The sequence below is a fragment of the Bombus fervidus genome, chromosome 13 (assembly GCF_041682495.2).
Source record: "Bombus fervidus isolate BK054 chromosome 13, iyBomFerv1, whole genome shotgun sequence".
Classification (NCBI taxonomy): domain Eukaryota; kingdom Metazoa; phylum Arthropoda; class Insecta; order Hymenoptera; family Apidae; genus Bombus; species Bombus fervidus.
This window is the reverse complement of record NC_091529.1, coordinates 10,301,096-10,318,849: the sequence shown is the minus strand read 5'-3', so window position 1 is coordinate 10,318,849 and position 17,754 is coordinate 10,301,096. Positions and strand designations below refer to the sequence as shown.

The window sequence follows — 17,754 nt, the reverse complement described above, 5'->3', positions numbered from 1 at the left end:
GTGTCGGCCGATCCGAAATTCATTCTTCCTCTCTATTCAATGGAACGGGAAACTGTGGTATTTGAATTTAGTCACCGGTAGCATACGAGCTTTTTCTCATACGCGTCACGTGCCGCGGGGAATTTAAATGCCAGGAAACACCAGCGGCAGAAGAAACGAGAGTTTCCAGCGCGTGACAAAAGAATAACAATGAAAAGCGACGAGGAAAAGAGATAAGGCGGAGGAACCACGTAACCGGTGATCAATAATTATAAATCGAACAGCAAAGAAATTCGTTTCTAGAGAATAGTTGCTTCTAACGTGTTATAATAATAATATATTCTAAATAGTTATTCTTCTTGGAATTAAACAATTTCAGCTCGAAAGGCGGAAGATTCTGTATCTTTATAAATTTATTTAGAAAGTAACCCACCTTTTCTATTTGCTAATTTCTATTATCTAAACCCTTTCGCTTTCAAAACGATTTTCATAGCACGGGAAGATTGAAGATTGATCTGTCGAATGAATAGTTGTTCTTTTTGAAATTAAACAATTTCAGCTCGAAGGGGGAAGATTCTGTATCTTTATAAATTTATTTAGAAGGTATATAACCCACCTTTTCTATTTGCCAATTTCTATTATCTAAACCCTTTCGCTTTCAAAACGATTTTCATAGCACGGGAAGATTGAAGATTGATCTGTCGAATGAATAGTTGTTCTTTTTGAAATTAAACAATTTCAGCTCGAAGGGGGAAGATTCTGTACCTTTATAAATTTATTTAGAACGTATATAACCTCCCTTTTCTATTTGACAATTTCTATTATCTAAACCCTTTCGCTTTCAAAATGATTTTCATAGCACGGGAAGATTGAAGATTGATCTGTCGAATGAATAATTGTTCTTTTTGAAATTAAACAATTTCAGCTCGAAGGGGGAAGATTCTGTATCTTTATAAATTTATTTAGAAAGTATATAACCTCCCTTTTCTATTTGCCAATTTCTATTTTCTAAATCCTTTCGCTTTCAAAACGATTTTCATAGCACGGAAAGATTGAAGATTGATCTGTCGAATGAATAGTTGTTCTTTTTGAAATTAAACAATTTCAGCTCGAAGGGGGAAGATTCTGTATCTTTATAAATTTATTTAGAAGGTATATACCCACCTTTTCTATTTGCTAATTTCTATTATCTACACCCTTTCGCTTTCAAAACGATTTTCATAGCGCGAAAAGATTGAAAATTGATCCGCAGAATGAAGACATTTTACCGATATTTCTATTTTCCTTTTGCTGCTCGAATATGCAGGAAGAGAAAAATAAAACAGGTGAAAAGCAGCACCTTTTCATGCCGCAGTACGCATCTTGTTTTTTTGTAATTCGCGTGCTGGCTCCTAATTGCAGCGACAGATGGTCGACTGTTGGCTCGAAACGATGCGACGCATCGACCATCGTAATAAAACGCGACCGGGTTATCCAGATTAGTTTCGTCTCGAGAAAAGACGAAATGGATCGTGTCCCTTCCTCTTGAAAAAAAAGCCTCTTCTTCTCCTCCAGCGATCGTTCGAATCGACGAATAAATTAAGAAACGTGCATAAATTATATTCGAGAGGCGAATAGAAGTTTTCGAGGAGACAGATGTCTGACGACGAACGTGTTCATCTACTGTGAATTTTACACTCGTGCTGACCGTACACTTCTCGACATTTGCATACGGATCTTCCCAGACGAGTTTGCAATGCACGCGTTGGTATGAATCATTTTCGAGTTTCGAACGTGTCTGATTCTTTTGAAAATATTTAGTTATAACGTTCGGCGATTGAATAAAATCGCACGATCTATTTATTTCAAACCTTCTGTCCTACTTTTTTTTTTCTTTTTCCTGAAAAATTGTTTCTATACCATGTACAATGTTCTAAAGGGAGTAAATGCGGTGAAACTAATTTCGATTTTATTTGAGAAGAGGCGTTTCGTACGAACGAATCTAACAGATACGATAGATATGTAGTTACTCGATATATCAGGTGGGCTCAGAAAATATTGCGCAAGTTTCGACGTGTTTTCAATTTTTCGAAAGGTTTATCAAACGTAAAATCGTTTCTTAAATCTTTGGAACTTTAGAGTAGAACGTAGATAAAGAGCGTTCTATTTATCTATATTTAAATACCACGAATGCCAATATATGTTTAGCACGCGGAGATTTTTAACTTTGTAAAGTTATTGTTAGAGAAAAAATTATTGTTTACGATATGGTAACGTTTCTCGAGAACGTCTCGTTCCGCATCTTGCATCGATGCATCCGATGGCCTTGCGATCTTTGTTCAAAATTATTACGCCTCTAATCGCGCCATTTCCTTATTTTTACATTGTTCACGCATGACTTCTATCTCGCGTTTCGATCACACAGAAAAGATACATCTACGAATCCAATATGAGAAAAATACTTCGAATCTTGGAAAAAGAAAAACACGAATAATAATATATCGAACAAAACGATGCGAACGCCTGGTTTTCTCAAATTTTGCGGTGATTTTAAAAATTTCTGAAATTACTTTGCTGACAAAGTCTCCGAATACGAGAGATCTAAAAATACCACGACGCTGTTACGCGCGAATGTTCACGAATATACCAAAACAATATTTTATAGAAAATAAACTGCGAATATAAATTTGTCAACCTTATGGAATATTTCATTGGGAAATAAATTTGAAGAATACATTTTTCATCCGCTTAAAACAGCAAAGTCAAATGTCGGCAAAGTACCTTCACCTACGTGCAAGTTAAAAGATTCAAACTCGCGGAACAGCGATTCTATGGGATCTCGAACCGATATAAAATTACTTCGCCATAAGCGGTAAACTTGGAACCGTATTACCATCCAAAGACGTTGTAGACGCGTTTTAAGAAGCGTCCGGGTTTGAAAACGTTGCGGCTGCGTATCCAAGAGATTCGGTGAGCGATGCGCGTATGCAAGCACGCGTACTCGTCAGCCGCACGCAACACGTGCGATCAAAAGCACGCACCAGGACACGTGTCGGTCTCTAATCGAACGTAGGCAGGTGAACGTTCGCAACTTCCTAACCTTTGTTAGGAAGTACGCGTGTGTAGGTGCTCATAAATTATCCGATCGTTCGTTAAAAACGAGAGAACGAAGAGTTGGAGATATATGCGGGAATACCGCGAAGATATGATTAAGAACGGTGTGGTTTACAAAATTTTGTGAAAACTAATATTAGGAGCTAACTGATGCGAAATTTAAAAAAGGAAAAAAAAAACAGAAGGAACGCGAAGGAGATACGAGTGAACCGGTTATTTCCAAAACGGGCAAAATTCGCGTAGATTAAACGTTGGAATTAAACAGAATGATTAAGTGTAACCGAACTATCGCGTGCCTAACCGGTACTTTCAAGGCTCTGTTATCGCGTAGAATCATCAAGGAAAGGCGAACGTCTGACTGGTGAACATCCGCAAACGGCAGCGGACTATGTCGAATCCATAGGCGTTCGTGTAACCACGATCGGGAATTATACGGTACATGGACTAACGATCGACTAGGAATTTGAAAAGAAATTAATCGATAATTAATAGTCGAAATAATTGCGGGGAAAAATTGGCTGGCTCGTTAGTCCTGTTTATTAAATACGGGAAATGCGACAAGATCTGCATGCATAATGACCAACGGGCAGGTGATGGTGGCTACATAGAGAAAGGATTGGCGCTATAGCTTTAACGAACTACTGGTTATTTTCTCGAGCGATATTTTTCGTTATTTTACTCAGGAATCTTCCATTTCTCTGTATTTACGTTATACGTTTTTCTAACGTGTAAAAAGATCGAGTAACGTAGGAAAGAACTTTGAGGGAAAATGTATCTATCGAAGTGCTTATTTTACAAGGAGTAGAAAGTTTTTGGAAATATCACGCGATTCGTTAATTCCAAGGCTGGACTGATCGGTCGACTGTTCACGCTAGTTTCGTTTAATTGAACAAAGAAGAGACAGAGGCTGGTAAATTAAGTCGAACAAAGTCGGCTTTAAGGTTTCGAGAAATCGAGTCTCGAAAGAACTTGCAGGACTTCGACAAGGGAGAAAGAAAATTAAAGGGTCTTCCTGATACGATAAAAGCCAAAAAAAAGGGTCAAATCTTCGCAACTTCTTTTTCTCCCAGTTCAAACGCGTTTCCAAGCGTATCGACGCTAGACGATATTATTTTTCCCGTCATTTTTCGTTACTATAATACAATTTACTTATTTCGGACGTGAAGCACGTACGATAAGTGGAAGTATACGAAGTACGACACATTGTACGAAACCATCGAACATCGACGCTTGACGAAGACCTCGAGAAGACGAAGAACATCTTCGTAATTATATATATATATATGTCGGGGGTAACGTTGCAAGTCGGGGCGTGTAACGAATCTTTCTGCGAGTTGTCCATCGTTGTTGTATAGCAGATAATATTTATCGAAGCGAATGTATCGCAAAGTTTAACAAGTGATATCGGCGAGTGAATAATTGAGATATCGGTGACGATGAGTTTAGGTTCGATAACGAATACACGATCAACAGGATGACGATTGCGATTAGGAACTCGATGTACGCGTTCACTGAGCTGGTTGAACTTATCGGATTGAGAGTCGGTCCAAGTGGATCTGCCCTTGTATATTCCTCACCGTATCCCTTTGTATCCCTCGGATCAATCTCTGTTTTTAAGGAGAGTTATTTAATTAATTTATACCTCTGTTAGGTACACGTCTCTCCCGTGACCGTGACTACGTTCAGTGACCCGTTATGTCACCTCGAGCCCAAGACCACTGTCATAAATCTCGGACAATCATAATTGACCTAACTCGTAAATAGCTATTTCTCAGTTTTATTGTTTAAGTACGGCTATAATAAAAGGTGTGGATCGAAGTATCGGGGACCTTCCCAAACATTCCGAAAGAAATCCCCGGTGTCCTTTCATCTCCGACATATAAATATATATACATAGTATATCAAATCTATTCCGTTTAAAAATAGACAAAATCGAAGCCGATTTATGGTGATCGAAAAAAGAGAAATATACGAAATGTCGTATCTCTTGATTATATTACGTAAGACGTCGTCAGACGTGCCTTTCTATCGTTGCAAACCTTTCAACCTTCGCTGTAGAGGCATCGGCCGAGTACAAAAGGTTAACGACTGAACAAACTTCTATCCAGCTCCCATTCCCTCGCCTCCTATAAAACACGCATTAGCATAAATATCCGCGATAGAACCACCGTCGCAAAACGGAACAACTTCCCCGAGCATTGGATCGAGTTGCGATCGAATCACCTCGACTCGCACCTGATACATGAACCGATCAACAGGTGACGCTTTCCACTACAATTACTCGGCACCTGGCCCACATCCGCGCGAATATCGAGTTCCCTGACCATGTGTAAACGCGCCGAGTCGCTTTCACAGCCTCCGTAAAGAAGAGGAAACCGAAACGTCTGCGTACGCCCGGTAAACCCATCCGAGGAAGATATCCAACGGGATTTCCTGACTCGCGATCCAAGGAAAGGGGTACTGGTTGCTCTCTGTGTCGTCGTACCGAGAGATGCAGCTGCCTTTGGGCGTCGAGCACGGGCCCGGTGCAACCCTGCATGAGCCAGGATACCAAAGCCAGCACCTGGCCATCACCTGCTCCCCTCCTTTTTCTGCGGCTTCTGCAGTGGTGCACGAGGCCAGCCGGCCGGAATTCGTCTCTATGGGTATTTTCGCGTCATCGAAATGTCCCGGTATCCCGAGTACCCCTTTTTTCTCGAACCCTACGCCGTAAGCTTTTGCGAGCGGGGTCACCTTCCTGCCGTCGACGAGGTTTCGCAGGAACTCTGGGAAGGTGGAGATTTCCGGTGCTGTGCACTTTGACACCGGAACTTTGGTGGTTTCTCAGACGAGAGATGGTTTCAAGGTGGGACCTGATTGTTTTAAGCGATCCGAGATTCATGGGAAAACGAATTCTCCGTTCTGTCCACCCGTTTTTCTTTTCCTTTATCGGACAATTTGATAAAAATTGTAGCAAATTATTTAGAAAATTATTCGTAACAGCAACAATCGTTACGCATCGTTAACGAAAATGTCTGGTAATTTGGTTTTCGAGCGTGTCTCGATGAGCCGCGTTGTACGATCTTGTATTCGACTAGAACAAAAATTATGATTCGTCGAATTCTGTTGCAACTTGGATCGGCAGAGTGACGCGAATATCTAAGATCGCGACCCGAGTCGACAAAGTTAAAAAGCGAAACATCTAGTCCGTCGTTCATCATCCAGAAATTAACTAACCTCGCAACGCGTACAATGTGTCTGTGCATCTGTTATTCGTTCGTATCGCTTAATCACGCGTAAACTAAAAACACCTTTCCTCCTCCTTCGTATACGATAATTACACAAACTATATTTTATACACAGTCGGTTAATTTCTTGCGCTCCGACTTGTTAACCGAGTACAAAGTGTTTAAACGCGAAGATAATTTCGTACAGAGTATCTGTATACGTGAACGATAACGTTAAAATTTACTAATAACCCGATAGACTTAATTAATTTTGCGATACCTATGTAGGAATAAATAAATAAATAAATAACCAAATGACTAGCCGTAAATCAGTCAAATACTATTAAAGCTGACGGGAAAAAAAAGAAACAAGGTGGACAAACAGCAGCCGCAACGTAGCGTGAAAATTTAGCCCAACTAATTTCCATATCGTCACCGGTGGCAATTGGCGACACAACCCCCGTGTGTCGAAACTCTGCCCCGTTTCCGGGGTTGCCACTGTATTTCGTAATTTCAGCCGGTGTCCGCCGATTCGATCGATAAACTTTTTCGTGCCTGTTGCACGCGTGCCAGTGCATGTGCATTCCGACATGTTGCAGGTGCACCACGCCCTCGGCTAACACCTTTCTGTTTGTTTTCCAATGATTAGTCAGCGGTCTATCTCTCTGCCCTTCCTCTTCCTTCCTACCGCCCTTTTTTAATCGTTCCTCTTTCTTTTTTCTCTCCTATTTCTGTTTTATTACACAACTCGACGAGCACGAGGCACAACATACAACCGACTGCATCGAGTTTATTGCCCTCAGGGGCGACGAAATCGTCCTGAAAACGGCAATTACCCTTTCAACGTTTCCACTGTTTCACGCGGCGATTATCTACCCCTGCGTGCTTTCCGCTTTTTGCCTGTGCGTTTTTGTTTCTTTTTTTTTTTATATTTGGCAGATTTCTTTCGTTCTCGCGATCGTTGCGCTTGATACGCAAAAGTTAGGGTATGCCTGTGTTCTTGTTTAAAATTTTATACAAATTTAAACATTTCGTTGCCAACGAAGCTTCCTCGAACGAATACTATTCCTTAGTCGGACGCTACGGCAAATTAAGGCGAAACGTTGAAAATTTGTTAATAACAACGCGGTTATAATCGCTACACTTTGAACCCAAAGAATTCTAATTGATTTATTAATAGTTTGCTTATGTCAATATCGATCGCCGTTGAAACGAGATGTTCGCAGAAATCGTTTCATGGCTCGAGATATTTATTGTGTGCAGTATGATAATGAGATATCGTGTACCAATTTTAGTGCAGTGCTGGATCTAGGTTACTAATCTTCTACTAGTGCAACAATGTCATTTATAGACGAGGAATGCAGCTACACTGCGTACAACATTCGTCATTTAGATAATTGCAACTAATGTGGAAATGCGTGTACGCATTTCGCAGTGGCGTTAATTAGCACGATTAGCAAGCTGCGGACTTTTCTACGAGCTGTTTTCTCGAACCAGGGGCTTTGTCACCCCGACTGCTTCTCGCACGGTGTCGTATATGTTGCTCGAAAGTGAAATTATGGCAATATTTATACCGTTTCGGGTGCTTCGGCAGGTCGCAACTTCAATTAAAAGCTAATAAAATGAAAAGTCAATAAAAGAAACGAAATTACGGGAAGAAAACAAAGAAATCCTTCGAAATCTGTCTAAGCAATCACAAAGCATCGAGCGACTCGAGAGTGGCTGGAAATTAAATAATACGCTGGCCGTATCAGACACGTTATCTATTTAGGCTTGTTCAGGCTATCGCTTGTTTGCTCGGGAAGCCCAGTTACACTTTCGTATTCTGGAAAAGCAGGAATTCGTAGAGCGACTGCGGCCGTCGTCGTTTCGTTTCCTATTTGCCTCGTGTGATATTTAAAATCCTCTACGGATCGTTCCGATTTCTCAGTGACGCAGCAGCCACGGAATTCTTGCTTCCTCGTCGCCGCGTTTGCAAAACGCTCACTTTTCCCAACGATGACCCGACCACGCGCAATTGGACACCGCACGATGCCGCCGTTTAGATTTCGAGACGTTTCCAAATGATTTAAACGCGATCGTGTTCTTTTCCATGTTTTCGTTCTTCTTGGCGAGAGATGTCGAGACGTGAAAGACTCGGTTTCCTTTCGTAATCCGTGATCTATCGGGTATTCCACGAGTTTGACGTTTGCTCGTGTAGAAATATTTGGTAAATCCTTAGAGCGAGCGACGCGATCGTTGAAAATATCTTTTCCATGTTTTTATAGGAGCCAGCAATAACGACAAGAGGAATATTTAAACAACGGAGAAGAGAAACCTGTAAAAACAAACAAAATTATGTTTCCCGTGACAACAACGAAAATAGATTTTCCAGACTTACTCATCGACCACTTTCGAGTAATAATAGACACCAATAAAACGTACGAATATAATGTGACCAGCAAGAAGAGCAGACGCGTCAACGTTGCTTCCAATTCGAATAAATTTTTAATAAACCTCCAACAAATCAAACGGCTCACCTACGAGATTTTGCGAGATTTGTCATCTCTCAGGAAGTCGTGACATTTTAACGGAAGGTGGCTCTCGTTCCAATGACTATTTTCAACCCAAACCCTAGCAGTTTTCATATTTCATACGATGATTCATGAAATCGATTGAATTATGCATCGATAAATTGCCTGTTCTCTCTCTCTCTCTCTCTCTCTCTCTATACTTAAAAACCTATTCAATTAACTACGTAATTTTGACGAGTCGATAGTGAATTTTTACGTATTTGTGTGAAATGTAGAAATACTAAAATGCAAGCATTCCAAGTGTAATAATTTTTAATAAGCGAAAAGAATCTATCTATCCATCTGTAGATTACTAAGCAACGATAAAATATAAATAGACTGTTACGTTGAATTTTTTAAAGCGGAAATCTCTTTTTAAGGCAGCGACGTTCCTAGGAAATTTAAATGTCTCGCGACATTGAGAATTTGTTATGAACGTAGAGATTGTCGGTAAGTTCGATCGATCAAATAACAAAACCAGCGAAATCCTCTCGATAGCATCGATCTTTATCTGATAAAGAACTACACGTTCCCAATTCGGATTTTTAATAAATTGGCAATGCCATTCGAGGCCAGATTAGATAGTAAATAAAGAACCGTCTGGTGATTTTGTTTGCTTAATTTTTATACCTTACGATTTTTTTTTTTTCTACCGATAATGTTCTTAAATTTTTAGTATGGCTCTTGTTCCAAAATGTTTTTTTTTTTGGATTTATATCGCGAAGCATGTAGAAACTTGGACATTTTTACGTCAAAATTTAAACAGTTTCAGATAGCCGAGCTTCGATGCTACTCGTACGCTTGTTAAGTAATCGCGGAATCTTGTCCGCGCAAGGATTAAGCGCATAAAAACGTAATTGCGTAGATTGAAAATCGCGATGGAAAGGAACCATGACGTGGACAGACGATGACAAGGTTGAATAAGCAAGAAAATTGCCTGCGTCTGCTGCGATTCTTACATTCCATGAATGTGGAACGGGTTAGAAAACCTCGTAACGTTGCACACGTAACGTCGGTTCGCACGATAATCGACGAGGCTATCGATAGGACAAGTTATCGGCGGCTCGAGTTTCGGCCATTTATTTAACGGTCCTTGTCGGGGAACAATCGAGAAATAAAGGCGTCTGATATCGATAACGTGCTCTATTTTCCCAACTGTTTTTACCAAACGCTGCGACAAACCTACCGTAAAATTTCTCCTATGAAAGTTTCATGGCATTAGCATACGAGCAGGCGAATCGATAGTGGTCTACGATACATTTTAACGACGAGAGGAGATTCATCGCGCGCCATTGTGTACGTTTCATCCAGCTGGCCATACTTTTCTGTGTTTCTCCCTTTTTTCCTTTCCTTTGTTGTTGTTGCTTTTTTCTTTTTTAAGAAATATATAATCAATCACAGGCGGACGACAATCGTAGATAAAGAAATGTTTATTAAAATCACTTATCAAAGCAACAAAATTATCTTTGATGAGAGATTATGCGAAAGTATCGCATAAAAAAACGACAGTATCGTGCAATATCGTTGTTCAACTTTATATCGCCAGTACAACCTGTTATTTTAATAAAAATCTAATCTCTCGAATATCTCTCGAATAAACAAATAGCTGCTCGAGTCGATTAATTGAAATTTTCTTTAAACGACTCTTAAACGATTGAAATAAACTTTCGCAAAGTCCTATCGTATGGAAACTTTAGCCAAGATAAAAAGAAATTTCGAATATTGGGCAAAATCGTAAAAGCTCTGAAACTTACTTTTTTTTTTTTATTCGACAAAGAACGCGGGACCACTTTTCTCCGATAGAAACGGTAGACAGATGTCAGTCGCACGACTTTGCACCGAAAACCTGACAATACTTCCACTACTCTATCTAAAAAACTTATCGAGAAGGTGCAATTAACGATAAGCTCCGGTGTGTTTCATTAACGCACAGCGTTTTATCGGTAGCAGCTGACAGCGTTTACCAACAGGATTTTCTCTCTTTTCCTATCGCCAATAGTTGTGGAAGAACGTATGGCTCGATACCCGGATACCTGAACAAGGTATCGAGCAGAGTGGCCAAACTTTCGCGAATATAGCCATTATGTACTTACGTATTTAGACGCAATAATCTCTTACCGTTTGTATCATTATATTTACCATTTGATTAAGAAGTTCTTTTTCCTTTAGTCCCGATCTCGCAAGTATGATATAATCGATGGTCAAAGTGCTAGAGCTCTTAGCATCGAGGTAAAAATTTATAGAAACTGAGCGATAAATCGTCCGTATTCTTCGCTTTTCGTTCCAATCGCCGATCCAATAATCGATAAAATCGTCGTCCCGATCAAATAATTAAAAACTAACGATGCAAAGTTCGAAACGTTACCTAATCGAGACCCGAAGAAGCAAATTCTCAATAAAAATCGGCGCGTGTGCATACGTTCGATCACCGTAAGAGGAAAGAATTTACCGATATAAGCGATAAGCGGGAACAAAAGCGAAAGGGAGTGCGATTCTATGAACACTTACCCATAGGTCATCCAGGGTGACGGAGTTGTCTGTGTAGAAAACAAGCGCCTCCGCGGTCAGCGGCGATGGTTCTCGCAATTTCGAGGCGAGAAGCAAACAGGCAGTTCCTAGTAGCTGCAGCTGCGACTTCCTGATCGGGCAGATCGAGAGGAACCTGTCGACGTAGTTCATCGACAGGGGAAAGACCTCGTCCTGGCACTTCTGCTCCTCGCATACCTGTCACCGATCGTCAACCAACAGATTAGAATCGTGTCCTCTCGTCTCGCTCGCGGCTAGAGACCCAACGACAGGGTCCCTTGTTTCGTCGCGACGAAACACGAAAACGATCGCTCTCGACAATTTGTCCCGTCGCGCTGTTTCAAAGGAAAGCGATGGCAAAGGTGTTCGGAGGATGGAAGTTAGGTGGAACGCGAGTACAGTTACGTTTTCAATTAATACAGTTACATATTGCTAAAACCGGGTAAATTACAGAACGTAAACGCGTCGAGATTGTTCGACATTGGCGAAACAAATTTTTCTGTAAAATCTACAAAGTTATTCTGTAAGAAAAAATTATATTCCGAAGATTATATTCCGAATATTCTATCAGAAATGGATTTATGCGTTTCCTTCCTGTTAAAATATCTACTAAATTTATAACAAAAAAATCTCGACCTCACTCCCGGAGAAACAAAAAAAAAAAAGAAAGAAAGAAAGAAAGAAAAGAAAAAAAAAAGAAGAAACAAGGTTGGTGTATTTAATTTGGTGGAAATTAACGGGAAATTAATAAAATAGCAGTAAAGCTGAAAAAAGAAGAAAAAGAAGAAGGGAATACGTCAGACCGGATTTCCTCTCCTCGTATTTTAACATCGTGGCTTTGGCTAATCGATCACCCTGGGGCACAGGTCGGGGACCTCGGTTTTTGTTTTCAAAGCATTCTCCAAGAGAGAGAGAAGATACAATCGATACAGTCGATGCTGAAGAAGAGTATAACGAGCTTTCGGCGTCGTACGAAATTCCAGTACGACGGGTTGAAATAATTCTTCGCTAAACGAATACACCGCGTCTAAAGTCCAATAGAAATAAACGAAACATCGATTTCGGTCAGTTTCGCGGCGTTCGTTAAGCGGATAAGATTAACCTTGTTCGAATAAATAAAAGCGATCGTTGGTTCACAGAGAAAATTACGCATTATATCGTGAATTTCATTTTTAGCTATTAAGTAACGAGGGCTAATCGAAAATATCACTTACGCAACATTTCCTAATTAAATATGTATTAAAGATATACCTCGCCGATTCTTTTTTTCTCTCAGAGATACTGCCAACTCGCAAAGTGAATTATTGCAAGCAATTATTGCGAAGTTAAAGAGATACGCGCAACGATACGAGTTGATAAAAGATGTGCAATACATTTTATTTAAAAGCTATTGTTTATATCGGAAGATTATCGTCTCGACACTTTTGCAGATATACGTTACCCTCTTTGGGAGAATTGCTTAACGTGCAATTATTGCAAATTCGAGGATCAAAATACAAAGCGATACGAGATATAATACACAGATTTTGTTAAAGGAGTCATTTGTGTTAAAAGATTATCGTTTCAACGCTTCTGTCGATACTGTTAACTCTCAAAATGAATTATTGCAAACAATTATTTCAAAATTAAAGAGATACGCGCAACGATACAAATTGATGAAAGATGTACAATACGTTTCATTTAAAAGTCATTGTTTATATCAAAAGATCGTCGTCTGATGAACATTTTCGCGGATACACGTCACCTCTTCGAGAGGAATTTCTTAACGTGCAATTATTGCAAATTTAAGCGTTGTCTGCGTTAAAAGATTATCGTTTCAACGCCTCTGTCTATATCGTTAACTCTTCGAACAACAATTACTGGAAATTCGAAAAATCAGACGCAAAACACGAGATACAGGTACCAAGATACGAAATACAAGTTCAAGAAACGAAATTCCGAATTCTGCACACCGAAAGATATCGATCGAGAAGAACGCGTCGATTCTTCGTCCAAATCACCGACGCTCGAGACGAAACAATTTAGTTTCTTACAAAATCACCGTGTTTTAACGCGTCGTTACCTCTATATCGGTAAATTTTACTTACAGAATTTCGTCGTCTTTCGTCAAATTAAGTTAACGAGTTAACCTATCGTTTACAATAATTACTTGTATTGCGTTGTCCCCGCGCACTACCGGAACGAAGGATGGCCTCACCGAAATTTTCCAGCAATGGCCTCACCGAAGTCCCACCGGTTGCTTTCCTACCGGTTCAAGCGCAGCCGTACGAATCGTCGTTGCGTCACGACTTATTGAGCGTGACCGACGATTCCACCCTTTTCAAACACCCCTTCATCTAATTGCGCTTCGTCGTGCGTATACCACGACCAATTAGTACTACCGGTTTAACGAAATAATTGTCTGTATGTCCCATCATCGATTAAACGCGTTACGAGGCTGTAAAGAAAAAAAAAAGGCAAAAATTTCGCGGTGTAAGTTTTAATGACTGTAGGTTCAATTAGCAGCATGAAAGGATGCCTTTTTGCTTCAGATCCGTGGAAGATTACGTTTGGGCCAGTCGAGAAGGTTAGAACTTCGGGGAACGTGGGAGCATTACGAAGCGTATTGATAAGACAGAGTTTAGATCGTTTTAATCGAAATCCATTATATGTACGCGGAATAAGTAATGTGAGAATCGTATGGGAATATTTAGAGCGAGTGGAAGATAAGAAAATTAATATTTAATTAATTATTATTTAGAGAAGACGATGTTTAGAGGCAGATAGATCGATCAATTTCGAAACTGACTTTTTTCCCTTGGAAAGATCTAGCGATAAAACGAAACAAAACGAAAACTCGTAGAGTCTGATCAGATTAGAATAATTCGATTCAACGAAATGCTATTACAATCTGTAACGCTGTCGCGGTTACTTTCTTCGAATTGTGTTTCTTAGCAGATATTTCAAGTGATTTACGTCTCGGACTGGAAGATTCTTTTTGGATGACGATTTCTTTTCAACGGGGATGAACTGCGCTGTTCTCCACCTCGATTTAACGAGATAAAGTTTCTTTGAATTACGTCGACGTCGAAAGAGCGTCTAAAATCGTATTTCTTTTTTCATCAAAAACGTCTTCATTATGAATATCATTGCTATCTTTCCAAGTTAATTTTTATCTACGGAGCCCTTGTTATCGCTCACTGCCTAATTATTTTTGAAGCGTTATTCCTGTAAATCATCGTGGATAGTCGAAGCGATATTTCTTTCAAAGACGTCGGGGGTTTTTCGAGTTTCGAAGGTTGTCGTTTCTACGAATCGACCTAGCTTACCAATATCCTTTCTGGGGTGGCGATTTATGGCGGTGTTTTTATACGTTCAAGGCACGGAGTGTGTCGCGCAGATGCGTTTTCGGCTCGCTATGCGCACCGTTGTTCAAATTTTAATCTACAGCGTAAAGCGAAGAAAATTATTCGAATTTATTCGAAAAGAGTTACGCAAAAATTACGACACTTGTGAATATAAAATAGTCCACGGAGAAAACCGACGCTATTATCCAAGCTAAACGAAGTTACACGGCAGAGTGAGACAATTGAGCGGGCACAAGTTTCCTGCATTAGAAGAAGAAGGCGGTACCATTCCGCTCGATCGGCCGTTGCAAAGGAGAAGAATTAAGGGAAAAGGCTTTGGATAATTACATCGCGCATCTGTTCAAATATTAAAGAAAGTTTGGCCGAAATTGGGGCTCGATATCTCTCGTTCGAACGGGCAACACGTTTCGAGCTGGAATTAAGGAACGTGGAGAAGGCTAGCCGATAAAAACCGTGGGCCAACAAACTCGTCTGTATATCTGCCGGACGGTCATCCGTTACCCCTCGCCAACGAAGATAATTAGTTTAACGAACCATTTTGCAAAAATTCGCATCGAAACGCAGAAAATCCCATACTACTTGCGTTTCATAATCTTGCCAGTCATTCTCTCTGTGGAAACTGTTGCGCCAATTATCAGACTTCCTTAAACGCCTTCCTTTCGCCTGACTACAAAAACATTTCATACCACGAAAATGAAATGTATAGAACGTAGTAGTAAAAAAAAAAGAAAAAAAAACCGCTTGATCGGAAGATAAGGATAAGCGCAAATGGCACTCGCAGTCACTGTTTGTAATTAGAAAATCGTTTCTTCGTACGATCGTGCTGTAAATTGCTATACAATACGCGTGTACAACGTCGTACAGATTATCGTTATCTCTTAGGGAACAGAAGTTATCGATACCACACGCGAACTTTCCGGACAACGCTTTGTATTACCCTATCAGGCTTTAGGCAACGGCTTCTAACAACTGTTCGCCGATCGTCAAACATTCCTATATGCTATATATAAGTGACGGCGGAAGATAGAGAGGTTTCTACGTTGGTTATCTGCCACGATAAACTTTAATCCGTCCTTCGATACAGATCCGAGCAAAGAGAAGAAAGGAAACGCGTTTGACGTTCGGGGGGTCAGCCGAGTTTCTTTTACGGCTCAATGGGACCGTTCGCGATCTATAGATCTTCCGACCTCCCAAAATATTCGAGCGTTTGTGACTTTAACAGATCTTGTTCATTAGAATAGGTCATGGATCGTATTGAATAGTTATCGAACGTAAAGTTTGCCGCTGATACCGATAGTCGTGGAAAATGATAAAACGATAAGCGCTTTTAGCACACCTTTACACATTTAAATGAATTTCTTACAAATTCCGATATTTTCTATTTCCAATTTGATCGTTTCGCGTTCATTGAAGGAAGATTATGCGACCGTTGTAATATTTTTTGGCTGCCAAATAAACGTTTCCTTTTAACTAACGAATTGTTGACGCCAACGAGTATTTCGGTCGTGAATAACGAAGGGATTTAAAATTAGATAGGTTCCGTTATATCGTTCTATATTCTACGTCTTCTTATCCCGCCTTCTGTCACACAGTGTTGTAGGTTGAATTTAACGCGTTGCATTTACAAATTATTCGAACCGATACCGATAACATGGAACCAATTAGGTTACCATGGTAATTTATTCCGAACTACAACAATTAACGTTTCCATTCTAAAAGGATTTCGTTCAAGAAACACCATGGTCGAAGCAACCAAACTCTTATTAGCACATCAAAGCCGCGAAGATTAAGCGGAAGAGTATAAACAGAAACAAATTTGCATATTTAACGGCATTTCAAATCGAAACATCGACAACCTTTGACCCTAAACCAATGATTTCGTTTCGCGAGATTCTGCGATTCTTCCGAGGAAATCGAGATTTTTTATTCTCAAGATTTCTCGAGTTTGGCGATCGATCGATTACGAAACGAAGCGATGGGACAACGTCGAGCGAATTTGGACCGAACGAATCGTTCGCGAGTGTCTCTAATACCGAAGAATTCGAAGCAGTGGACTTCGACACGCGTGTACGACACGATCCACTCCGGTCGCGTTCCCGACGTACCCGTATGATTCAAGGCCGACTTTACAAACCTCCTGATCGTTGTAATTAATCGTGCAAAAAAATCAATCGGCAGCTGAATAAACCGGACCTTGAACCGCGAATCGCAGGAAATCGGCCTGGTTAAGAGGCTTCGGATCGTTCGAGGAACTTCGAAGGACATTTAAACACGATTAATATCTTTCCTCTTAACGCCAACGATCCACGATTACCGAATCACCTTGAGAATCGACCGTTTAAACTTCCCACCGATTAATGCCTTTACTGGTGCGCGTCTTATTTATTATTCTTCCAACGTAACTTACTTTCTTCCAACTAAAACGCGCGGTCAGTTTGCTGCGTTTGTGCGAAATTTAAAGACGGCAAGATGGAAAATGTAAGTAAGGTTCGTTTTCAAGTTGCGTTAACGAATTTGCAATTGTTCGATGCTTGTAACGATACGATTAGCGTTAATTGTATTACTATGGATAAGTTTAACGTTCGGCAAATCTTATTAAATCGTAAAATTTTACGTTACCAAATTACCAAATATCTCGTAGCAGAAACTTGGACGCGAGAGTATTTAACGAATCTGCAATTAGTAAGTATTTGACATTTATAGTTCTGATTATAAGCATAGTGTAAGTACGTCGAGTGCTTGGCGCTATTCGCGCCACTTGTAAATTGATAAAAAGTGAAATCGCAAGTTTTTACATTAGATTAGAACACTCGAGACGCTGTTGAAAGTTACCTTCGAATAAAATCGGACACTTTTATGCAACGTACGATTGTATTCGAATGGAATATTTTGATTTCTAACGTTACGGAATCTTCTACCAATAACATCGGAATGAATCGAAAGTGAAAAACGGCGAATGTATGTACATTGCATCAGGAAGTAAGATTTATAGGCTTATAGATTAGATAGATCCTTCTTATCGGTATTTATAAAATGAGTTATACAACAGAG

General features: G+C 40.0%; 1 protein-coding gene across 1 annotated transcript in view; it reads right to left on the bottom strand.

Moving 5' to 3' along the window:
* Positions 1–17,754, bottom strand: part of Cycd (cyclin D) — a 139,128-nt gene that overhangs the window by 28,639 nt on the left and 92,735 nt on the right. Inside the window, exon 5 of the mRNA XM_072015382.1 lies at positions 11,339–11,554. Coding sequence (XP_071871483.1) covers positions 11,339–11,554 — 216 coding nt within the window. The remainder of the gene's footprint in view (positions 1–11,338; positions 11,555–17,754) is intronic.